Here is a 26,824-nt window from a genome sequence, read left to right as displayed (position 1 = left end):
CACATGAAGAATATTAGATGTCCTACTCCATAGAACACAAAAGAAATTATATCACAAACCAAAACAAAGTGGTTTTGTGTTACGTGAAAATAATTTTTCAGAATTATCTGATTCAATAGAAATGGATATTATTACTTCTTTGAAACAAATTATTTTTTTCTGAGCAGAAGTAAAACATTTCTGTAAGTATCAAAAACATGAAGACATTGAACAGCATTAATATTATTATTTTGATGTGCAAAAATATTTTAGCTGCTTTGGTTTTGTTTCAAAAACTAACATTTATTTAATGGATGTTTCAGAGAAAAATTTGGATTTTATCGTATAGATTTTACTGATCCAAAACGCAAAAGGACACCAAAAAGATCTGCATCATACTACAGAAATGTAATCAAAACTAGATCTATTGACTTTAAATTTCCAGATTAAAATGCATGTTTGAATTTAGATACTTTAATATGGTGTTATACAAATAATTTGTTTATATAATTTACATCTGAAAATGTTATTTCCTTTTACTGGTAAAATAAATATTTTATTTAACAACTCATGTAAACTTTACTTGCTGATTAATTTTCTTCCATTCAGTTTTTAAATAATTAAATTTTTTGTTATTTAACAAAAATACACAATACAAGAAACTTGTATTTTATCAAATATTTAAAAATAGTAAAAATTAATATTGAATTAAAATTAATACCGATATAAAGTTATTTTTTAATTGTTTTTCTAAATTAAGAAAAATTGGTTAGTAAGAGATAATACTTACTATCTGGGATTTTTGTCATTGTTAGATTAAATCTAAATTTTATTTATTTTTCCTTTTTTTCTCATGAATAAATGAGATAGTTTATTAGCAGTACCGTCTATACTGTTAATAGTTTCTACAGAAGACAGTAATTTTGTACAATAATGGAAGGGAATGTACAGATTAAATGTAGATTTTCATTACTATAAAAGTAAGCAGTGACAAGCCCTCAATGCGATCCAGCTATAATACTTATTGTGCACATCCAAAAAAAGAAACAAATCCATTTTTTCTGTTCCATTTATCTAATGATTGTTAAAATTTTCCATGCCAGGTTAGAAATGTTCATATCACCTGAAAGACAGGTAACAAAAATATGTTAACACTTGATTGAAAGTGTTGAAATACGATTAAAAAGTTTTCTTTTAGAGAAAAAATATTTGTTGACGAGTTTTTAAATAATACTGATTAAAAAAAAAGTATGATTTTTCTGCACCTCCTTCACTGTGTTCAAAAAAGTGCGCAAAATAATTTTCAATAGTGGCTTCTAAAGTGTGTGTTTTGTAGAATATATAGTAATAATATACTTACCTCAATATTATGTAATGTGTTTGTTTTTGAATAATTAATACTGACTTTAAAAAAATTTATTTTTATCTTATATTTTATATTTATATATGTAATTTATCTGATATTGATGTGATCGTACAATGTATTTTAATATTCCGATAAGAATAAAGACTTATTTATTTTATGTGTTTTGTTTGATGTGTTCTCACATTGAAATAATTATGGAATAATAGTTGCATAATATAATAAGAATGTTCAAAACATTTTTAAAAGACATGTCCACTATGAAAAGTTGGTGTTCAGCAGTCCATTGATCTATTATCATGACACTGACCTTAGTTAACAACATGTTACACTTAAAAATTATGAGATTCCTGTAGGCCATCCTGTATAAAGAGGCTGATATATTAATTCCAAAAGAGCATAAATTTGCCAAACTGTGGTGTGTTCCACCACACCAGAATTACAAGTGTAAGTTCATGAAAGTCTTGTACAGTAAAGCACTGAGGAGGTGTTACTAGACCTCCTACATCTGATGTAGAGACATAAAAAAATCATAAATGGCTGCAAGATTTTTTTTAATGTTGTTATTTCTATAAGTTTTCTAAATTGCCTTAATTATAGCCAAAAAACTATCATCAGGCATATACTGTGGTTACAAAATATATACAGAATATATAATACGTTCCTCTTCGCCAGCCACTTTCCAGCGTGTTGGAAGCATGCAGACTTGGTGTTGTTGTTCAAAGGTGGCGACAAAGATCCTACTGTTAGTTCTTCTTACCCTAACTAATGCTCTTGCCCATGATTGGCAAGGTTTTTGAGAAGGATCTATATTTGCTTATTAATGTTAGATTGACCATAGATCATTTGCTAATGGACACCCAGTATGGTTTCTGACCGGGCAAAAGCACTGGGGATGCCATACTAAAGGTGATGGTAATATGTGTTAGGGATTTTTCTGAACATATCCGGGGCATTTAATAATTTTTGTGGCCCTCTGCCCTGTTTCAGATGAAGAAGAGTAAGTGTACACGAAATGAATTAGAAGTGCTCTCAAGTTATTTCAACCATCGGACCGTTTCCCTGCGTGATGGCGGCTCGGAAGTTCGTAAGACCTTAATTAAAGGATGCTCTCAAGGCAGTGTTCTGAGTCCCCTTCTTTGGATAATAGAATTCGATTCCATGTTGCGTTTAAGGTTGCCATGTGGTTGTCGTATCGTCGTTTATGCTGTCGACGCGCTGCTACTGATTGAAGGGGCTTCGTGTAACGAGGTAGAGTTCCAAGCTGCTCATGCTTGTGAGACACTCCGACTGTGGAGTCTCCAACATAAGATGATATTCAGCCCAAAGAAAACTATAATAATTTTTCTTAAGGGCCGATTGGCTACTTCCCGACGAATCTGGGTTCCGATGGCTGGCCTCCTCATTCGCTTACGTTACGGATAAAAAATACCTGGGTGTTATCCTTGATGAGAATTTTCGGTTCAAGGAACATCTACAATAAGTAGCAAAAAAGGCCGCTGCTGCTTTCTATGGAATCCGTAGAGTCATTCATCCCAATTGGGGGTTGAATTACTGTACCATGCGTATCCTTTACAAAGGTTTCAGCGAAGCTATTATGCTGTATGCTGCGCCTGTCTGGGCTCACCGCATGGCTGTTAGGTATTGCGCGGACATTTCTGCGGGCCCAGCAACTCCTCTTGCTGGCTTTTATAGGCGGTTATAGAAGAGTCTCGCGGGAGGCAGTCTGTGTTATAGCCAATAGTGAGTCAAACTATATATACTGAGTCAAACCAATAGATATCTTGGCTAATGAGCGTAAGGAACGCTACATTTCAAAGGTAAAAAACTATTGACGTCAGAAATAAAGCAGGAATTTGAAGACCGGGGCCTTGAGTCTTGGCAGATCAGGTGGGACGAATCCCCCACAGGTCGCTACATGCATGGAATATTTTCTATAGCGTCTGATTTAGGTGCGATTGAATGGGTCTCCCCCAATCGGTTTATCACACAGTTTTTCTACGAGCATGGTGCCTTTCGGGCGAGTTTGGCTAGTTTTCTTTTGGTGGATTCGAGTCAATGCCCGGATTGTGGGACTGATGATACAGTGCACCACGTTCCCTACGTCTGTCCCCGTTACGAGGTGGAACGTTCACAAGCTGTTAGGGAACTTGAGAGACATTCCTTTCTGGATCTCCGTATTAACTGGATGATCCGCGAGGAATGGTCTATACTGGCTGGTTTTCTTCGCGCCCTTGCGGTATGTAGGTCTGCAGAGGGAGTTTAGTGGAGGTACTCGATCGTGGTAGGATCCCGGGTGGCTAGGGTCCCGGCTTAGGCATTGGATTGGTTGGAGGTAGTTGCATTGGCATCGTGCCATGGTTATATTGGTATTGTTTGTGATTCGCTTTGAGGCTTCCGCTGGTGGGGGTGGCCGCGCCGCCGGGGTATGGTAACCCATGCGACCTGAGGCGTGGCTTCCCTCCGCCGGTAGCGGACCTGATCGTGACTTGGTAATGCCACGCGAGACACCATGATGGACCTGGCGGTGGTGCGGGGTTTGTTCCTGGCTCCTGCGCGGACCGGAATGAGGTTACGTTCCCCTTGTTAGGTGATCTTAATTGGTCGACTTATTTGGGTTTAGGTCTGAATTTTAATGTTACGTAAGACATAATTTTGATTGGTATGAGTGTAGCACTGATTTAACTTTAAACTCGTTCATTTTCTGAAGCATTCACAGTCACGAACGGTGCTGTCAAATCTGGACTAGGCGCGGGGTTCGCGCTTCCACGGTTTCGATCAGTTAGTTTGAGGGATTCATGTTAGGTTGGATATGAAGATGTCCATTTGAGGCCTACGTGAAGGCAAAATTTGATTTGTATTTTACTGATGCAAACGTCTGTCAAGTCATTTACATTGGTGGTATCCCGACCGAGGCTTGGCTGATGACTGTGAGATGTAATCACTTAGAGGATCTAAAGACGACCACCAGTAAAGCCCCTCAGGGCTTGGAACAGAGAGGGTGGTGTGGCGACTGGTAATGTCACAAGATGGGTATCTTCCCCCTACAGAGTTGGGATGTGGTTACAAAATAAATTAATGATACATACAGTTTATGAGATAGGATGAAATAATATTCTAAAATGCTGTTTTTAAGTTTTACTATGATGTGCTCCTGCTCACCCATTCAAATTTTGTACTGTTAGTGTAACAATATGTAAACATAAATGGTCATGGATTGTACACTAATTAGACAAATTCCTACTGGTATGTAAGATAATGAAAAATGTCATCGCATGTTAAATGTAAACATGCAGTGATATTTCTTAACAAACCTTTTTTTTTGCAAATTACTGTCATTTAACAAAATTGTTCAGAAGAAACTTACAATGGTTGGTTAAATAAGTGTTTTTTTTTCAGAAATGAGGATTTGTTTGGTCATATATTATGAATATAAATTAAATTGCTTAAAACAAATTTTTTTAACATTAATTGTATTTTTTCCTCACTTGACTTAAGGTAAGCCACATTTTCTTATGTGTGGCATCTGTAGTAGGCTAATATGTGTGACTGAAAAAAAGATCTTCAAATTATTTTGTTTTATATATATTAGCCTACTACAGATGCCACACTTAAGAAAATGTGACAGGTTTTTGTATTAGTAGAATTTAAAATATATATTTTATTAATAGTAATATTTATACCACCAGATAATTTCATAAAATTTAAGAACACTTATCTATTTCTCTGAAGTATTTTCAGAGCATAGCTCCACTATCAGCAGCACCGTCATCATGCTCTGAAAGTACTTCAGACAAATAGGTAAGTATTCTTACTATTTACAAGCTGCCAAAAAAGGAGTGTAATGTATTTAGGGTGTAGGTATATATGTATGTTTGTTCCACCGTAGCTACTCAATGGCCGAACTGATTTATATGTATGACACCCCATGTTCGAATTTTTACATTACTGGGAGTGCCATAGGCTATATAAATATGTATATATTACTCATAAAAATATATATGTAGTAGTGAAGATTTGCTGGTTGAATCACAAACTTTAATGTATTGAATTAATGAACTATGAACTGTGAGCCTCTATCACTGTGTTAGCTGGGTTTGAACTGAGTGATTCAAATCAATCGAATGAATAATACTATAAAAATAATAGAATTAAATTTATATTAAATAAAATAAATAATTTTAAATAAATTTAAAACATTTTTGTTTAGTAAATATACCTGTTTAATAATAATGGGCTTCCCGTGGGGACTGTGTGCGAGGCTAGAGTGGTGAGATGATGCGAGTACGAAGTGCTCGATGATGATTGGTCTAATCATCATCATTAACTGGTAACAATTATGGTGCTCCTGGGGTGCTGTTTTGGAGGTGCAATTGAATGTTCTTATATTTCTGCAACCAATCTTCCAAAAAATCGTTCAAAATTCTCAAACGGGATATTTGCTAGTATGATACAAAATCATCTATCGGCATCGGTTTGAGGATCGAGCCCACTGTTGTCAAATTTGATGCTTTAGACGAACAGGGCAAAATGGAACAGCATATGCTGCCACTAATGTTGTGCTGGACTGTGATGGTGCATAAACTACAAGGGACCAGGTAGAGCTGTCGTAGATCTGAACACTCACATCTTTGCCAACGGCCAGCCCTACGTAGCAGTGAGTCGCGTGAGACAATCGGATAGTTTACCCATTAATTGTTTGGATCCCAGAAAATTGCTATAAGATCCGTATGATAAAACGTTTCTCGAGGAACTAAGTCACTTGAGAAATCTGTAAGTTGAGATTAGTATATACCAATTACATAAATAAATTGAAATATTTACAGTTTTCTTATTTGGCTCAGTACTTTGAATGTTTTAGACCCGTCAGTTGTCGAATCGTGAATTTCCCTCCATGATCACTAAAAAAGTATTAAATAATAAAAACAAATATAAAAATTAAAAAACACGACTGCCAAAAATAAATAAATCAAACTAAAAAAAAAAGAAAACATTATGTGGAAATAAAGAACTAAACATCGTTACGCAGTATTTAATTAAATAAAATAATATGTGACCGATCAACTTTCAGACTGTTTTAATTTGTTTAAAAATATTTTACATGTTGTAGAAATAGCTGACATTTAAGGCTGTCAAAAAATTAAGTTCTCACCAGGTCTTACATCAATAAAAAATTTTATCCTTCAACTAAAATATTCAAATGCAGTTAGGGGGCTCTTTTTTGAAAAGTGGTTGTAGTGTTCAATAAAATGTATATATACGAGAAAGTAATTATTTATTTTTATAATAAATATATATTTATTATATAATTTAATATAATTATTTATTTTAATAAATAAATATATATATAACACCTTGTTAAAATTGAAAAATTCATCAATATACTGACTACTTTGCCAAATAATCTAAAATAACCACCAAACACAGTAACAGAACCTAAACTAATACCAAAAGTCGATTTGGTACAACCAAAATGAAGAGAGGGCTTGAACACAACAAGAGCAGCAGCAAAGTAATTTTTTCTATTTATAAATACATAAGCGGAAAATAAACTATATTTTTCTAGATTTAATTATATATAGTAGTAGAAAAGAATTGGCTGAAAATTTAACCTCCCAGATTTTATTTCTAGTTGCCATAAATATGAAAACACTAAAATCGTTGTTATATAATTTTGTATAGACAAAATTATATAACAAACATATTATATAACAAAATTATATAAAAAACGTATTTATTCATATAGATGAATGAATACGTTTATCGGGCTCATACATGGTTTATATAGGGCTGTGTATCACCTCTGCTTTAATGGCCTCGACATGTCCTTTATATAACAGCTTATACGACTCATTGAAAAGGGTAATCGAAAACCTCTTCATTCTTACTCTTCGTAGTAAGTTTAGCACGAAACCCGTGTCATTCTTTGGAATCGTTATGACGTTTTTGGAATTACATTTTTATTCATATCAGGTTGCATACAGTTATAGCGGTTACAAAATTTCAGAAAATATTTTACCTATAACCAAGAAAGCCAGAACTCAACGTTATTAGATTTATGAAAATATATGATCTATGGATGTGGAGATATTAATGGGATACTATATCTTAAAGGGGGTTGAATTTCACGAGAGTGACGTATTTTTTAGTGCTTAAAAGATGATAATAGAACTGGAATTAGAAAAATATAGCATATAAAATAATGATGTTGATTGACTTTTTATTATACAAGAATCTCTCCCTTGTTCATATGATCGGGAACTTCTAATTTAACATTCTTTGATTAGAAGATGCAATTTTTATTTACAATTCTTTTTTTCTACATAATGTTAGTCACCAAACCGTGCTGGCCTAAAGTTAGATGTAAAGGCAGAACATATTTTATCAAATTAAGAACTACAATTGAAAAAACCTCAAGCAACCTATATAGTAATGCAGAATAATTACTGAACAGAAATCAATTAATTTACATATAAAATTACTAATATGATACAGTAAGCATTTAGACATTTATTTGCCAAAAAAAAAAAAAATGACAAGGGCAGGCAGTATATCTAGTATCTAGTATAGCTAGTATATCTACCTATACTAGCAGGTACACATACTAACACTGCATCTTGTCCGTAAATAAAACAAAGGTTTTTAGCAGCCTGAATTGTATTCTTCCCTTTTTGTAATAAAATTTCAAAATTTATCAAATCTCTATTTATTATCCCTTATTGTCTGTGAAATTAGTAAATTCATTAATAATCATAACTTATGAAATTTATGATTTAATTTTCGTACAAGTTTGAAGTTTGATTCACAGTTTACAGATTATTTTTACTGTATTTCTTTTATTTACGCGAGCGATTTTGTTTCAATTTTTGAAATAAGCTTTTAAATAAATATAATCATAATCATTCTAAAAATACCCAGTGGTATGTGACCTTTTTAAAATACCCAAGTGTTAACAGATTTGATTGATGTTATGAGAGCTATGCGATCCTAAAGTCAACTACTGAGAGAATAGAGATAAAGTTTTTTCTTAACCCCAACATCACCCGTCATTAAAAACAAGTGCAAAGTACGCCCTACAGTGTAGAAATAAAAATAAAAATAAAAGGGTGTTTTTATTCTTTAAAACAGACACAATTCAATTTTGGATGAAAAGTTTCAAAGCAGTTTGAAAATGAGTATTCAATCATTTATCTTTTTTTAATGTAGTTTTATAGTCAAATTGCGGTGAATGTTATATGGTTTTAAATTCTGATTTTACTGTAGCAAACGTTTTCCAAAATTTTACATTTCCTTTTACATTATTAAATGAAATGAGTGTTGCAATTTAAAAGAGATTTACGATTAAATTTTCAAACAAGTATGATTCACAGTTTGTGGATAATTTTTACTGCATTTTTTGTGCTTAAGTGATTTTGTTTATATTTTTAAGTAAATAGTATAAAATTATTTTAATCTCCATTGACTGTATATCCATATCATGGAAAGAAATGTTGTATGTAGTTAGCAGAAACTACCTGAAAATGTCCATTGTCAGTAATATTTACAGTCGTGAGAATGAATGTAAACATCGAATAAAATAATAGTTTTGAATGTTATAAAAAATATTTCGTAAATAGTTCAGTTAAACAAAATAATTTTGTTAAAAACTTTAAAAAAGTTGTGCATCGGTAAATTATTTTTTTTAATTTTCAAACGTTTTCGCTAATTTATAACAGCATTTCTTCTCCTACGAAAGTAATTTTTTAAGAAACCTTGAAAGTAATGAAAAGAAATATAAACGACTATCGAGCTACACACCGAACGTAGATCGGACGAGTAGTATTTTCTAAATCTACGTCGCTTTTGTGAATAATTTGCGACGGTTCTATTGGTCGTTTTAATTTTATTATAACCTACAATTTTCCATAAATCTTGTGGGATAATTTTTTACATTTACTAACGACCGACGTAGTTTCAAAGTCGGATTTTTCATATAAAGCAGAATATATTTTTTTTAATTTTTCACGAATTCATACACTTTTTTAACATTTCAAAACATTTTTTTAACATTTTATTTTCCTTAGTAAAATAATGTTTTTGTGTTGACCGAATCGGAATGTCACGTAAAGAAGTTCATTTCAAATTAAAGTGATCGATCTCTTATGTACACCGAACAACGTTTCCTGTTAATCTCAAACTACGTGTGATTTACCAACGGCAACTAATCGCAGTGTTTTGTTCAGTAATGCCTGATTTTACCTACAACCTACAAATTGATCGTTAGAAATGTTTCATTTTTAAAGTTGGTAAAATACGGTATAAGTTTGTTAAGTTCGGTTCGCATTGGTAGTTTTAGGGGTCCGTAATTGGTTTTATCATGGGATAATATTTTTCATTTACTTTGAAAGTTTATCGGTAAATTTCCAAATCTCTGTTGTAGTCTATTACTTTTTTTATATTAATATTTTTCTTCTACGAGATTTGTAGTAAAAAAATAAATAAATCTAAAAAAGATATACCGAATTATATACCTTTGCAATTGTCAAAGGCATCTAATTTTTCGAGTGATTTTCATCGATCCTTGTAGTTTATTATAAAATCGTTCGGTACTTTTATTGAATATCGGCGCCATTACTTGTTTCCTTCAAATCGGTGGCTTTTTCAAACGAATTTCTTTATTCGTTATTAATTTACGAGCTACTGCATTATTTCAACCTAAATATCACAGTGAGTTCCAGCGGCCAGGTTTTCCTTACTGTATCGGAAATTTTCTGTAAATACTTGTCCCGCATCATACGACACCGCATGAATTCGTAAGCAGGATTTCACTCGGTGCCTGATAGTTTCCCTGTGCTTTTTATTCTGCCGTTTCAGAGACCATACAAGCGTTCAGTGGTTTGAGTATGAACAGCCTTGTGAAAATCAGCGAAACAGTACCGATGATTCACAGTGTAATGGCGGAACCCTTCCGTTTCCAGTGCAACGATTTGGTAAACAGGCCAGAAATCCGTGTACATCCCAACCCCCGTAGGGAAAGACACCCGCCTCGTGGAAATTCCGGAAGCCACGAAAAAACAATTTCCCCTTGTGTCCCCAAATTGTGCCCTTCCGTTACTAGCCGTGACTGGCTTTACCAGAGGTCGTCCTATTGCCCTCTCACTGATTATGTATCAGTCATCAACCGGCCTATGTCAGGATGCCACTGATGCAAGTGCCTCGGTATACATTTACATCAGTGATTTAACGCTCGGCCTTTACCTTCGCCCCAGGCTTCTTTCGGATATTTTTTCTCTTATGTCCTACTTCGTTACCCTCATAACTAGCTAACCGAGTTCGCGGAAGCACGAACCCCGCATCTGTTCTAGTACTTTATTAGCAAACTTTTTTTTTTTTGGTGAGGAGGTGGAATAACAGTTACGTACGCCCCATAAGGGGCAGTGTCGGACTCGCCATAGGTTCCGCAAGGTGTTAATTAAAGTGCGTATGTGATCCGACAAAACTTAAACTCCCTCACCAACTCCCCCCGATCGGGGCCAGACCGGTATTGAAGCATCACCACGGCCCCGGCGGGAGCCTTCGGACTCGGGCGATTCAGAGTCCCCGTGCGTCATCACCGTCGCCGATCCACGCAAGCGCGGACCAACGGACAGCTCAGCAGGAAGCTGTCCTTCACCCATTCGTCCTCCTGTTGTGCTCTTCAAACTCTCTCAGAGAACTTTTCCCAGAAACTATCATTTCGTTGGCGGCACTGTAGAAATCCTACCAAGTATCCAGCACAGTCAGCCAGTATTCCAGTTCTGTCTTCTATTTCCTTTGTACTGAGAATATTTGCCATACTTGATACCAGTTCCCATTGTCTAGATTCTTTCAACATAAATTCTACCACATTTTCTGGTGTCAAGCTGACTAGTTCAGGCGAGACCCTAAAAGCATTCCATCTGTCACAAACAAAGAACATTTGTTCTCGAATATCTTCTGCTCCACAATATATACAGTCAGGTGAGGATCTTTGAAGCGAACTAAAATGACTAAATGTTATAGCTCTGCATAACGAGTCTAATTCAGCACAAAACTCATACCAGACAATTTGTTAATCGCAACAATGGTAATTTACACCTAATTTGTCCTTAACCTTTTCAATCCTACATTTACAATATTTAGTACAAAAAAATTTTGATGTAAATTTGGAATTAAATACAATTTTAGATGAATTTTGAGATACTAAAAATTTCTTTTTCACCATTGGCTGTCAAAATAATTTAATGTTTGCAATTGTGTACACCAGGTCTCTGTAGCGATATTAATTGCTGCAGCTTTGATATGTTATTCCATACATTTACTAAAGGAATATTAATATTATTTATTATTAAGTGAATTACCACAAAAATATCCAAGTTTATTAGTTAAAATATAAAATAATTATTATATTGATTATTAGTTCTAAATATCAGAACAAAATTTGTTAGAAATCTGAAATCAAGTGAGAAAAAATACTGAAATACTAATAAAAAAAATGTTTATTACAAAGTTTTGATAATTTTTACTTTCTTATAACCTGATAAAATTGCTTATGATATAAATTGTCTCTAATTGACCTTAAGTTCCACCGACTCAAAATATAAAATATAGACTGACTCAAAAGTCTGTTGTAATAAAATATTTGGTTGTCTATTTTGTATGAAAGTACACAAAACAATTTTTATTTTTGGTTAGACATAAATGAACATTACACTTCATACAAAAAATTCTTGATCTTCCAGTACATTTTGGATATTTAGATTGAGTAGCTAAGACATCTACCTCATGGCGTGGAAGGTGACCTACGCCATCAAAGTGCACTTCTTCAAGAGTTCGTTTTTCACTTGGCTTATGCTGTATAACTTGAGTTGTCAGTGATGGTACGCTACTAGGACGACTATGTTTCTTTATTTCTATACTTCTATCAACCAACAGTAAGCCACCCGTAACTCTGAATTCAAGAAGGTCCATAATCTTTTTTGGATTGATCCCAAAACTGCAGTCTCTTTTGTATTCATTCCACCCTTGCAAGATAGTCATGTCAATAGCATGAAATATAGCCTCAATGGCCACTTTCTGGATCTAATGAAAATCCTATAGCAACTAATGTACTGGTAAAATAAGTCAACTCCACCCATACCATGATTATAATTCTTTACAATTTCTGGTCTATCAACTTCAACATACCTATTTTGTGATTATCCCGTCGCTTTTCAATATTTCTAGTGTCAACAAAATTTGAAACAGTGACAAAACATTTGTTGTCAATCCATTTTACTACAATTATATTGTCTAAACTGGTCAATTCATAAGAAAATTCCCTCTCATTTTTCATTGCCTTTTTATCAGAAAGTAGAGGTGGCTGAGACATCCTGTTTGACTGTACAGTGCCCAAATATAATTTTCATTTGTCGCAGCACATGAAATAAATTATAAGAAGAAAAATTATTGTAGAAGTACAACTGGTGACCTTTTCATCATTAAATGTTTCAGTTAACTTAAATGCAACACTTGGTCCTAACCCAAAAAGTTTTAGATTATCAGGAGAAAGCTCAGTAGTTTTACCTGGTAGATAATAAAATCGTAACACATGCCACTTATACCAGATAACATGAATATTTTTATTCCCTATGGGTTGGATTTATTTTTCACGTACTATTTTGATACCATTTTGTCCGTAAATGGTACCATGGCTTCGACCACACTTAATATCTCTTCTACTTGTACCTTCAAGCACCATTTACAAATAGATTCATAAAGAGGACGGACCTTATGAAACTTATCAGTACAGCTTTGAGGAATATCTCAACTATTTACAAGGTGAAAATTATTTTGCTCAAAAAATCTGTCTCGAGATATGTTTTCTGAAAACATAATATATTTCGTTCTTGAATCCCAGTACATTTTGACTCTAGGAGCTTTGTGTTGCAATATGGAAAGCAACTAATGCTTTTATTTCATTAGTATTAGTACGTTTAAAGTTTTCTTTTACTTGCTACAAAGCATATAAATTAGACATTTTAGCCATTACGCCAAGTAATTCTTCAGGAACATATTTATAAAAATATGATGAAGGAGATGACACAGCTTCTACCCCAGATAAATCTAATTCTACCCATTCGTCATCAAATTTATCAACTGTTTGATGCCCCCACTTAACAGTCTTTATTTGCAATTTGAAACTCGTATCTATTTTCAGAATAATTAATGACAGATGATGACTGATCAGCGTTTATGTTCACATACTTTTTCAGCAATTTCTGACCTAATGGAAACTGCATCTACAGGAACGTTTCCAGTTTCACAAGCAATAGGTTATTCAAATACTTCATCAGTTTTATCTAACCTATCAGTACCAATCCTAATTTTCTTTTTGTAGTGATACTTTTTTCTATAACTGACACATTTTCATTAGCATCAATCGGTTCGGACAAATTTCCATTGAACAATAATTCATCTGAATTTTCAGCAAAATTAGTCCTTTGTATTACTTCAAATAAATAATCATGACTATCTTTACTCATATCTTGTTGATTTTGATCCGTATTCAATAATAGCGAACAACACAATCAAATAAAACCACAATAAAATAAGACTGACAGAATTGTAAACAAAAACATAAAAATTGTAGGTTATGATAAATAAACGTCTATCAAGTCCTGTTGGCTACAATTGTATCCATTAATTATTTAGCACTACGTTTATTTTTTATACCAATATTCAAGATTAATATAATGATTTACAAGTAATATAGTCTTTACAATGAATATTGAAATAATAACAACAGCCAAAACATAGAAATAAGAGCAGAAAACTGCAAAACGAACAACAGGGTGCAACCTCATAACCAGAAATTTACATTGGAACAGCTGATGTTTTAGTTTTATTAGTTTGTTAACAGAGGGGCGGGAGTTTACATTTCTATAAAAATAAATGTATTCAATTATATCCAGCAGTTCCCAACTGAGAATTTTCATTTTAATGTACTTATTTTGACTGCATTTTTTTTTTGTCTTCAGTCATTTGACTGGTTTGATGCAGCTCTCCAAGATTCCCTATCTAGTGCTAGTCGTTTCATTTCAGTATACCCTCTACATCCTACATCCCTAACAATTTGTTTTACATATTCCAAACGTGGCTTGCCTACACAATTTTTCCCTTCTACCTGTCCTTCCAATATTAAAGCAACTATTCCAGGATGCCTTAGTATGTGGCCTATAAGTCTGTCTCTTCTTTTAACTATATTTTTCCAAATGCTTCTTTCTTCATCTATTTGCTGCAACACCTCTTCATTTGTCACTTTATCCATTCATCTGATTTTTAACATTCTCCTATAGCACCGCATTTCAAAAGCTTCTAATCTTTTCTTCTCAGATACTCCGATCGTCCAAGTTTCACTTCCATATAAAGCGACACTCCAAACATACACTTTCAAAAATCTTTTCCTGACATTTAAATTAATTTTTGATGTAAACAAATTATATTTCTTACTGAAGGCTCGTTTAGCTTGTGCTATTCGGCATTTTATATCGCTCCTGCATCGTCCATCTTTAGTAATTCTACTTCCCAAATAACAAAATTCATCTACCTCCGTAATCTTTTCTCCTCCTATTTTCACATTCAGTGGTCCATCTTTGTTATTTCTACTACATTTCATTACTTTTGTTTTGTTCTTGTTTATTTTCATGCGATAGTTCTTGCGTAGATCTATGCCATTCATTGTTTCTTCTAAATCCTTTTTACTCTCGGCTAGAATTACTATATCATCGGCAAATCGTAGCATCTTTATCTTTTCACCTTGTACTGTTACTCCGAATCTAAATTGTTCTTTAACATCATTAACTGCTAGTTCCATGTAAAGATTAAAAAGTAACGGAGATAGGGAACATCCTTGTCGGACTCCCTTTCTTATTACGGCGTCTTTCTTATGTTGTTCAATTGTTACTGTTGCTGTTTGGTTCCTGTACATGTTAGCAATTGTTCTTTTATCTCTGTATTTGAACCCTAATTTTTTTAAAATGCTGAACATTTTATTCCAGTCTACGTTATCGAATGCCTTTTCTAGGTCTATAAACGCCAAGTATGTTGGTTTGTTTTTCTTTAATCTTCCTTCTACTATTAATCTGAGGCCTAAAATTGCTTCCCTTGTCGCTATACTTTTCCTGAAACCAAATTGGTCTTCTCCTAACACTGCTTCCACTCCCCTCTCAATTCTTCCATATAGAATTCTAGTTAAGATTTTTGATGCATGACTAGTTAAACTAATTGTTGTGTATTCTTCACATTTATCTGCCCCTGCTTTCTTTGGTATCATAACTATAACACTTTTTTTGAAGTCTGACGGAAATTCCCCTTTTTCATAAATATTACACACTAGTTTGTATAATCTATCAATCGCTTCCTCACCTGCACTGCGCAGTAATTCTACAGGTATTCCGTCTATTCCAGGAGCCTTTCTGCCATTTAAATCTTTTAATGCTCTCTTAAATTCAGATCTCAGTATTGTTTCTCCCATTTCATCCTCCTCAACTTCCTCTTCTTCCTCTATAACACCATTTTCCAATTCATTTCCTCCGTATAACTCTTCAATATATTCCACCCATCTATCTACTTTACCTTTCGTATTATATATTGGTGTACCATCTTTGTTTAACACATTATTAGATTTTAATTTATGTACCCCAAAATTTTCCTTAACTTTCCTGTATGCTCCGTCTATTTTACCAATGTTCATTTCTCTTTCCACTTCTGAACACTTTTCTTTAATCCACTCTTCTTTCACCAGTTTGCACTTCCTGTTTATAGCATTTCTTAATTGCCGATAGTTCCTTTTACTTTCTTCATCACTAGCATTCTTATATTTCCTACGTTCATCCATCAGCTCCAATATATCGTCTGAAACCCAAGGTTTTCTACCAGTTCTCTTTATTCCGCCTAAGTTTGCTTCAGCTGATTTAAGAATTTCCTTTTTAACATTCTCCCATTCCTCCTCTACATTTTCTACCTTATCTTTTTTACTCAGACCTCTTGCGATCTCCTCCTCAAAAATCTTTTTTACCTTCTCTTCCTCAAGCTTCTCTAAATTCCACCGATTCATCTGACACCTTTTCTTCAGGTTTTTAAACCCCAATCTACATTTCATTATCACCAAATTATGGTCGCTATCAATGTCTGCTCCAGGGTAAGTTTTGCAGTCAACGAGTTGATTTCTAAATCTTTGCTTAACCATGATATAATCTATCTGATACCTTGCAGTATCGCCTCGCTTTTTTCAAGTGTATATTCTTCTATTATGATTTTTAAATTGGGTGTTGGCAATTACTAAATTATACTTCGTGCAAAACTCTATAAGTCGGTCCCCTCTTTCATTCCTTTTGCCCAGCCCGTATTCACCCACTATATTTCCTTCCTTGCCTTTTCCAATGCTTGCATTCCAATCTCCAACTATTATTAAATTTTCATCTCCTTTTACGTGTTTGCTTCATCAATCTCTTCGTATACACACTCTACCTCATCATCATCATGGGTGCTTGTAGGCATATAGACGTTAACAATCATTGTCGGTTTAGGTTTTGATTTTATCCTTATTACAATGATTCTATCGCTATGGGTTTTGAAATACTCTACTCTCTTCCCTATCTTCTTGTTCATTATGAAACCTACTCCTGCCTGCCCATTATTTGAAGCTGAGTTAATTACTCTAAAATCATCTGACCAAAAGTTGCCTTCCCCTTGCCTTCCTCTTCCCACCGAACCTCACTAATTCCTACTACATCCACATTTATCCTATCCATTTCCCTTTTTAAATTTTCTAGCCTACCAACCTTTTTTAACCTTCTAACATTCCACGCTCCGACTCGTAGAATGTTATTTTTTTAATTTTCTGGTGACCCCTTCCTTAGTAGTCCCCACCCGGAGATTCGAACGGGGGACTAGTTTACCTTTTGACTGCTTAAGTTTATATACACAATTGCAACCACCATGTCTGAAAGGGTTAAAATACACAATGAAAAACAACTTTAACTTGATTCTGGTCTGGTCTGCAAAAATCCAAGGACAGTGTAGCACAAGGAAACAGGAAATTTTGAAGTAACTCTCACAAAAGTAAAAAAAAAAAAATGAATTTATAAGTTTTATTGTTGAAAACAAAAAGTAAATTACATCCCATTAAGTGTTCCAACACAAAAAATTTCAATTTCTAAAAACAATGTCCATAAGATGACTTTTCAAACATATGCATTCCTGGAAGCGAATGCTGAGATTTTGCATGGCACTTTGTAATATTTCCATGAGAATTCATGCGACCATGTAGTCTGATGGTTTCAGTTCCTGTACAACTTGAGTTTTGCAAGGGTGAAACTTTAAATCACTGCCAATTATTCAGCGGATGGTTGTTGAGTTTTGGTTAATGCTACTGTGTGTTTCTTGCCAATCGTCGTGGGCTCCTTCCAATCGAGGCCCAAACTGCTTCAGTGTTTTCTGGGGTTCATTGACTTCACGGTGGTTTTTTTTAGAGCTGATCCCGTCTCCTCGGAATTCTCAACCGATTACCTGTGTTGAGAATTCCGAGGAGAATTCTCAACCAATTACCTGTGTTGAGAATTCCGAGGAGAATTCATCTATACATTATATATAGATACCGAGTTTAATTTATGTTATTGTGATAAGAAAACTTACACTTATTTATCCTTTCTGTTCGAGGCATTTTATCAAACAGCATTCCTATACTGTTAAGAAGAAATATGAGTAAATTAGGTATTTAAACAAATAATCATTGGTGCCTGTATTCAATAAAAGTACCAACTTTTCCTTAAAATATTTCTTTTATGAAGTTGAGAAAGATTTGTAGTTTGTAGAGGTAGTTCAGGCTCATAAATTTATTTATCATGAAATAGGTTATTCTTTTTTTCCTAAACTACCGAAACACCTTTCAAAACTAAATCCCGTTTCTTGAACTTTCTATAATAATGGAAACAGTAAAACCTGTAAAAGGAATATGTTTAATAGGTAATGTTTAAAAGGCAGTCATTTTTAGTTGTAGAAGTTTGTAGTCAGATTTTATTTTGAAAAAAATAAAACGGAATTCGAAGCGATATACTTTCCTTTTGTGTGGAAGACACGAACCATTTTTGAATGATATTTCCAATACCTAAAGGTAAAAATAGAAAGAAAAAAAATAATGCCCCGGGTGAGGATCGAACTCACGACCTTAAGATTATGAGACTTACGCGCTGCCTACTGCGCTACCGAGGCTTAGCTATCATGCCCCTAAAATTAATTTATCTAAGTTTTATAAACAAGTATGCGCCATGAATTTGTATTAATTTTATTTTATTTGAATTCAGTTATTTACTATAATTAATTAAGTAAATCTCAGTTACTTTATTTTAATATTTCTATATTAATTTGTTATGCGGAAATGGATTACAGATTGAATCCACCTCAAGGAAACTTTATCATATTCGGATCTTTTTTTTACACTTGTACCGTATTACAGAAATACTGCTAAGGATGTATTAGGATATTAACACAAAATTATTTAATAACGTATATATAACGTAAATCTTTAACAGGTTTCAAAAACAATTTTAAATTCCTATAGCCCTCTTCTATTTAGAAATTCAGTTTGTACCGAACTGACCGTGGAAAAGTGGCTCATAATTTTATAGCCACTCGTATCTTAAAATGCGGATTAATTTTCTTCCTGAAGTAGGTTGAGAATAATGTATCCTAACATTTCCTCTAGTAATAATATGTTCAAATTTATGAGTCGCATACACATTTATACAAGTACCTATTTATGACTGAATTTTGAGTGCGTTGTAGTAGAAATCTGTCAATTATTCTAATTCAATTTTCTTAAAACTTAAAGATATTAAGTTTGAATTTCAGTCACCTAATTTGAATGTATTTTTTTGTTGGGAGCCTTTTACACACTATACAGTTAATCGTATTTCATAATTATACTTATAATTTAGTATTTTTTACCTTTGAAATTTTATATTACTATTTTTTATTTCTGAGTGATGAATCATTATTGACGCTTGTCTGTCGGGTTCTTTTCAACCTTTAATTGTTGTTTCTAGGTGAATTTTGCGCGTGAAAAATTTATATTGCCTTCTTTTACAACTTTTCTGCAAAATTTTGTAAACGTCTTCCATAATTAAGCTCTGTGTGAAGTAAGAAATTGATTAAAAATATCGTGGTTATTGTCTGATTTTTGTTTACTGAGAAAATTTTGCAAACGTCTTTAAATGAAGTCCAAGCTGCACTTTCTACATTATTTAACATCGAGTTAAATACAGCATCTTTGACCAGCCCTCTTATTTGAGGACTAACAAACCTTCCTTCTTTAATTTTTCCCTCACTTACATTTGGAAATTTCTGCCTGACGTACAAAAATCCGGGACTATACTTCATTGCTTTTACAAAGTTTTTCATTAGTACTAACTTGATCCCTAGCCCTGTCTCGTTTGCAAAGAAAACACATGTACTTAGTATAGCCTAACCACATGCCTAACAAAATAACTACAACTTTCAAATCACCAAATATGTTCCAGCTATGTTTTTTATAATTTATTTCTTCAAGAACGTCTTTCATCACATCATATATCTCTTTCAAATTAATATCATAAGCAATTGGTATTGAAGGATATTTGTTACTGTTGTGTAGTAGAACCTCTTTTAAACTATACTTGGATGAATCTATGAAAATGCTTGTCCGAACTGCAACATAAGCTCATCAATATTTATGCAATAAACCAAATTATTTTTATTTTTCTCAATAAAGTACTGAGAAAGTTCTTTTTGTCACCTTTGAAACCCTTTTTTTATATTTTTTAGAAGTTAATTCTAACCTTGCTGTCTTGGTCCTAACAGTTCAGCTTGATTTTTTGATAAATTTAAATCCCTAACCAAGTCATTTATTTCATCTCGTGATATAAAATGTGGCTTATTGGAAGATAATTCAAAATCAAAATCATTGTTGTCTTCTTCAGTACTGCCTAATTCTCCATCGCTGCTTTTGAAGCATACATCACAGGTGGCTCAGGATCAGGAATTATAACAATCGGTTACATGATCCTTTGGTTCACGCCAAACCAAAGGTACACCAAATGGCAAAGCCTTCCATATACCTACAGCCATCATCTTAAATATTCAGAAAAATTAGTGCATACTATATGAGGAGCCCACGCCTTATCTTGATCACCAATTTTACGCTGAAATTACAAATGATATGCTTTTTTAATTAAAGGTGTAGTGTTTTTTCCATTTGATTTTAGGGTAAACTCACCACATATATAACAAAAGGCATCCACATTAGTTACACAATTTCAAGGCATTATGACACAGCACTGTTAACAAACTTAAGACAGCAACAAGACTGAACAAATTTAATTCATTCCTATCCAGGGCTTAATACAACACAACTGTGTTTTCAGCTACATGTTTTGATCTGCACAGACATGATTAATCTCATCTATGAAGGCTCAGTCTTCAGTATTAGATATGATGTCATAATATGTGATATGATATGATTTAATTCTTTGTCTGGTATTGCCTATTTGTAGCTTGAAAATTATGTTAACAAAGTTAAACTATAAAAAATGAGCTAACAAAATACAGTGTAGGAGCTTAAAATGCTAACTATATGTTGAAAAATGAAAAAAATCCTTTAATTATAATTTAAAAATTTTTCAAAAATGGTGGGTAATAGGGAAATTTGAGTTCATATTCGTTTTCAACATAAATAAAAAACAGATTAAAATCATGTATCGCCTGTTAAGAAATAAAAATTATGTTTATCAGTGTTATATTTTATATGTCATCAATTTAATGCTCTTAGATTGATAGATTACTTAACGTCATCCATGTCGAGTGATTTATGCAAAAGCCCTTACAATCAAAAGGTACTAATCATTGGACATTAGGTTAGACATAAGAACTTTGTGTATGTGTATTAATTTTATAAGTCTTGTATATTTTCTATCTTGTTTCTAATGTAATGTGAATCTTTATTATAAATCCATAATTTTGTAAATTTATATTCCATATAAATTTCAAAAGTAATTTTCAGCAAACTTTATTCTGTCATGTAACAGAAAGAGAGTAAACCACAAAGCATTGTTGAGGTACTCAGCCGATAGCTAGAATAGGTAAAATATTGAGATTCATTAGTTTCAATAAAAAGAATTTCTCTTCATGTTTACTATACTTTAAGCAAGTTTTTCTAACACCTGCCTGGCTAATTTTACGTTTGAATGAATGGTGAAAATAAGATTTAACCTTGAATCACTATGTGACGAGTTAAAAAAAGATGAGGTAATTATGTGAATAGATGCAATGGAATTTTTTCACTTTCTTTTGTACTCTAAGCTAACAACTGGTTTCTTGTGGGCTCATCATGTTTTGTTGCTATGTTATTTAGCCTTGACCGTGACGTTTAATCGTACGGTATATTTTCGTTTCGCTCTAGTTGCCGCAAGTCCATTTTTACTTGTATATGGTAAAAAGTTCAACTATTATTTTAGGTATTTGGAATTAATAAAATAATTTGAAAAAATTAACCGTAGAATATTATATTACCAGTGATTTATTATCTTTAAATATTACATATTATTTTACATAACTTTATTTAGTATAATAATTTAATAAAGATACTAAAAAAAAAATTAAGCTATTGTTTCTAAAATAGGGAAGCTGTCAATTTGTAATCTGTAGAACGAATTTGATGTAGGATATCGGTGTGAGCCCTATCCTATAGATATCACTGTTTGATTTCTTAGCGCTTCTCCCACTACTAGTTGTGTGCATAGGAGAATATTTCCAGGCAGCCATATTGGATTCGTCGTTATTTGATGTCGTCGTCATCCAGCAAGGCGCTCTGTTGTTTGTCAGTTTAGTTGAATTGCCGGTTTCGGTGTTAGTGAATTTGTGTCAGTTTATTTTGGAAGTGTTAATTAATTTGTTCAATATGAATTCTGATAAACATTTAAGTGATATATCAATTTTAATTTATTAAATTAAGGTAAGTTTCGTTATACATATCAATCGATGAATGTACACTATTTACTTAGAGGGATAAGATTTTAGAATAGGTGGGTCTTGTAGTATGATTTCATTCCAAAATAGTGACATAATCGTTGCTTTATGTTTGTGCTGCTATGTGTACTTACTGATTTTCGATATCTTGTGATAAATGCTACATGGTTATTCCGTTAATCGAATTAAAATTATTCCACATACGTATTTTTTAATGACGTTTCATATATTTGTACATCAAACTACAATATTTTTCTGTAAATGATTATCCCCTTTCAGTGGCTTATGGAGGGGATTTTTGCCTGTGATAGCTCAAAATTTAATTATTTCTGCAGTTTTATTGTGAGAGGGTATAATTAATTACATTATAATGAGAGGGCAGTGTTGTATTATTTTTGCTTAAAAAATCCGTTGTTACTGTTATCAAGTAGCTTGGTGTCAATCATTTTAAAACATTTATATTAAGTAAAGTTTTTTTTTGTTATATAAGTTATTGAAGTTTCCTTTTTTTATAGTGCACAATCATTGTATCTCGAATTACTTATTAATTAAATCTTGGAAAAATAAAATATTTGTGTTATAACAAGAATATTATAACAATGTGTTATAATAGAGTGTAATATAAGTAAATATAAGAGTAATATAGAGTGTTATAACAATATTCAGTTATAACAAGAATAGCAACTAAATAGATTAATTTTTTACATCATAAAAGATTTAATAAATGTGTTGGTCATATTTGAAAAGCAGAAGTTACATGGCGGGCAAGTTAGTCTGTACCATATGTTGCTGTTAAAATAAAAAAAAATTATTTATAAAGGTCATACTAATATTTAGCCTTTTGAGAATTATATTTTTCTAAAAAATGCTATCCTAGCTTGTCACCAATCCCATTAGAAATAAGCTTGGGTACATGTGCAATCTAGGGTAGTAGGTTGTGCAATTTTATTACTTGAAAAAATATGTGCATAATTCAAACAATTTTCATTTCATTTAATAAAAGTTCCAATTTTTTTTTAATAGGAAAGTTCTGTTAAAATGTTATTTAACAGCAGTATATGTTGCTTGGGATAGTATTCCTGAGGTGTGCAGTACTGTATTCCAGTTTTACTGATAGAAGATTTTTGAAAGCAGAATGAATTTTGCAACATCAGTATTTCTGCGGTACTATTATTCTCCATTTCATATGTGCAGGTGTAGTACACGTGAATATTGTTAAGGATCTAATCGTAATTTATTAAAAATTTAACATTCATAATAGTTTGGGAAAAGAATTAGAAAATAAACATATATAGCTGCATTAATGATTGTAATTATTAAGAATAATTGAACAGAATCATAGGGCTTTTAACGGTTTATTATTTCTATTATCAGCAGTGAAATTGATTTTATATAAATTATTCTCTCATCAGGAACATACGTCCGAGCAAAGATCAAAGTATTATTAATGATGAAACTAATGACGATTATAGTTTTTAATTTTGAAATATCTTATGAGGTTTGCTATCCTCGAAAGCCTGTTTTTATTATTGAATAGCTTTCTGTTTATAGATTAAAGTTTCATGAATCAAATAATATGAGGTTTGAACATGTTTTTTTAAACTAGATAATAATTAAAAATTATCTTTTTATAAAGTAAAAAAAAAAGAAGATAACGTTTCAGGTAGCGTGTGATTATATCTGTTGATCAGGAGGGGGTGTTGCAAGGTGAATTTTACTACGGTCATGTCAGGGAAAGTTACACAGATTGAAGTAGTTTGGATATAAAAAAAAACTGGTGTAGAACACAAAAGTTAAATCAGTTTTCTAATACTCTTATCTAATGCAAAAAAAAAATTGACTGATAAAACATGAGTAGAGGTGGAAGATACCATCCGCCATTAGAGGGTACGATATTTATTGTTGCAATGATTCTGTAAGGTAGCCACTGTCCACAGAATTTGCATGAGAATTCATAAATCAGGCATTTTTTTAATGTCTGTGGCATCTAGTTTTATATATATATATATATATATAATATATCAGGATAGAAGGCAGGCCTGTAGGTTTGTCACCTCATTTCATCTCGTATGCAATTTCTGTTTCAAGTCTGCTTTGCACTGTCACAGTGAATGAGCCGATAACTACATCCCTGCCTTCCCAAATGTCAAATTTTTAAAAAAAATTATAAAATTATATTAAAACTATATTATTTTTTTCTTCTAGTGCACAAGCTTGGCTTAAGTGAGTAATGCCAATGTAGAAAAGTTTTAAAGATTGTTATAATTTATTTCTAATGCTGTATATCAAGTTTTACTCTATTATTATTATTCCATTCAAATAAGAGAGAAACACATAAAAAAAACATTTCTTAGTGCCAGCATACTGAATTATCTATGGATCAGTCCACACCTATGTTCATTCATTAGGATACAGTGCAATCAAAAGCATACCCCCCTTTGTTCAGGATCCACAGAATGAGGATCTGAATGATTAAATCCTTGGTATTTGTATCTTTGGTGGGGGGGGGGGGAGTGGCTCTGCTCAGAGACCTATCAAGGATTTCTATCTCATTTATTGGCTGCAAAAAAAAATCCAATATGAAGCTTGAGTGCTTGTCAGGTAAGTCAGACCTTTCCATGTTAATAGGTCTAATATTTGGTGAATCAAATTATTCTCTTTCCTGCTCCTTCCCCCTTCCGGTAAATACAGACTTCTTCACTGCAGTCTTCCTACTCCTTTTTATTTTAGAATATAAATTAATTTTATAACACATGAAAAAAAATGCCAAGCCTAATTAGGACTTGAAACCAGAACCTTCTGGATGGAAGGCAGAGATGCTGTCTCATGAAGCGGTGACGCATGTCTTCTTATGTTAGGATTTATTTTTCGGGTGATGTCATTCATATAATCCCATTTTATTTTTGTGTCCCCCTACATGTATAAAAGTAATATTTTTTATTTATGTAGGAATTACAACATATTGACAATGAACATTAAGTTTTCTAACAGTTGCTTTCTATAGTGTTGTACGTAGTTGGTGGTTTCTTTTAATTATTTGTTGGCTCTGATTTAGAAATGGGAGAGTGATTTAAAGATTTTTTAAATTTATTAATTTATATTATTTAAAAAAAGCTTATGTTTGTTTAGCCTCGTTCAAACTTAATGTTTGTAGTGAATCTATATAAATCACTAGTCGCTCTTAAAAATTTATGAAGTCCTTAAGAATAAAAAGAATTCCACGTCAGTGCTAGTTAAGAAAGTAAGGAGTGAAGTGTTTTTTGGCCTTCTTCATCGAGCCAAATATGTGGTCGCATATCAGCATACCGAGCCCTTTGGAATGCAGGTGATATTCATGCTTACATTCACCTTCATTCTGCTTAACACAAGAACTGCTTAATAGTGAACATCATTTCTATCAAAGAAAGTAACTCGAAAGTGATTTTGATTTGTATCCCAGGTACTTTACATAAATCTCAGCCATAAGAAAGACCAAGACAGATACTGTAAAGCAACAGATTAATGTATCTCGTTCTGTAATGAAACTCTTTGTTAAGTTTACCCCTTTAATTCAGCAGGGGCATCCTTTTAAAGGCATAAATTATTCTGTAATTTATATTTTATTGCAATTTATTATTAATATAAATCTTAACTGTTCCTAGAATTTTTATTTCATTGATGAATTTGCATTTCATTATTGAGAATTCAGGATGATTCTTCTTGAGATATCTGAGGTGTTGTTTGACCATCAATTCATCAGTGAATTTGACCGTATACTCCTAAATCTACAGCATTTTATAATTTATTTATTTTTGAAGAGGAAAAAAATTCATCGGAATAAGAATATTTTTTTGATTAAAAACTGGTTTTAACTTTATCAACATTAATTTCTTCATGAACTTTGCCCCTGTAGGCTTATATTAAAAATATGTTATTTCTGATTTTCAAAAACATACAACCTGGATGTTTTCTGTCCAAAATAAGAGCGTCCAACATTTTCTTTTTAAATCTCTCTCCCTGTGATTAATTATTTTACCATAAATAAAGATGAATAATAAACCTTCATTAATGGCAGATCTTTTAATAAAAAATAATTTACAAATTTCTAAGTTTTATATTTCTACCGTGAAATGACCTAATTTTATATCATCAATCCATTTGAAATGACCCAAGGGTGGTACCTTGATCAATTGAAAAAAATTTTAACTTACCCGCTTGTTTCCTACATGTCTCAGGACCTTAAAAGAACTTTTTTAAATTTTTTATTGAAGCAGTTTACCTGTGGCGGCCATTTTTATGGTGCGCACACCTATTTTTGTGTTTGTAAGGGTTTATGGGAAAAATCATAACTAAAAAACTATCCGTCTTTGAAGGATGAAACAAAAAGTAATTTATTCATATTTTCTCAATGTATAAGATTGGCCTGCTTTTTATTTTCCTATCTCTTCTTTCTATGAGAAAATT

General features: G+C 32.6%; 2 protein-coding genes and 1 non-coding gene across 6 annotated transcripts in view; 2 read left to right on the top strand and 1 right to left on the bottom strand.

The window, feature by feature from the left end:
• The window catches only part of LOC142331329 (myrosinase 1), a 70,423-nt gene extending 68,921 nt beyond the window's left edge, over positions 1 to 1,502 (top strand). For both annotated transcript variants that reach the window (XM_075377156.1, XM_075377157.1), the window contains exon 12: positions 303 to 1,502. In XM_075377156.1, the coding sequence (XP_075233271.1) occupies positions 303 to 429 (127 nt within the window). In that variant the 3' untranslated portion in view covers positions 430 to 1,502. The remainder of the gene's footprint in view (positions 1 to 302) is intronic.
• A 17,017-nt stretch (positions 1,503 to 18,519) lies between these two features.
• On the bottom strand, positions 18,520 to 18,592 carry TRNAM-CAU (transfer RNA methionine (anticodon CAU)). Its single transcript has one exon. It is a non-coding gene; the product is annotated as a tRNA-Met (tRNA).
• Positions 18,593 to 22,193: 3,601 nt separating this feature from the next.
• Positions 22,194 to 26,824, top strand: part of LOC142331351 (protein FAM13A) — a 270,033-nt gene continuing 265,402 nt past the window's right edge. Inside the window, exon 1 of one of the 3 annotated variants that reach the window (XM_075377189.1) lies at positions 22,194 to 22,367. The gene's annotated coding sequence lies outside the window, so the exon portion shown is untranslated. The remainder of the gene's footprint in view (positions 22,368 to 26,824) is intronic. The other 2 variants (XM_075377194.1, XM_075377198.1) reach the window with 2 other exon arrangements.

The sequence above is a fragment of the Lycorma delicatula genome, chromosome 10 (genome assembly GCF_047948215.1).
Source record: "Lycorma delicatula isolate Av1 chromosome 10, ASM4794821v1, whole genome shotgun sequence".
Taxonomy (NCBI): domain Eukaryota; kingdom Metazoa; phylum Arthropoda; class Insecta; order Hemiptera; family Fulgoridae; genus Lycorma; species Lycorma delicatula.
This window is presented reverse-complemented; position numbering and strand designations above follow the sequence as displayed.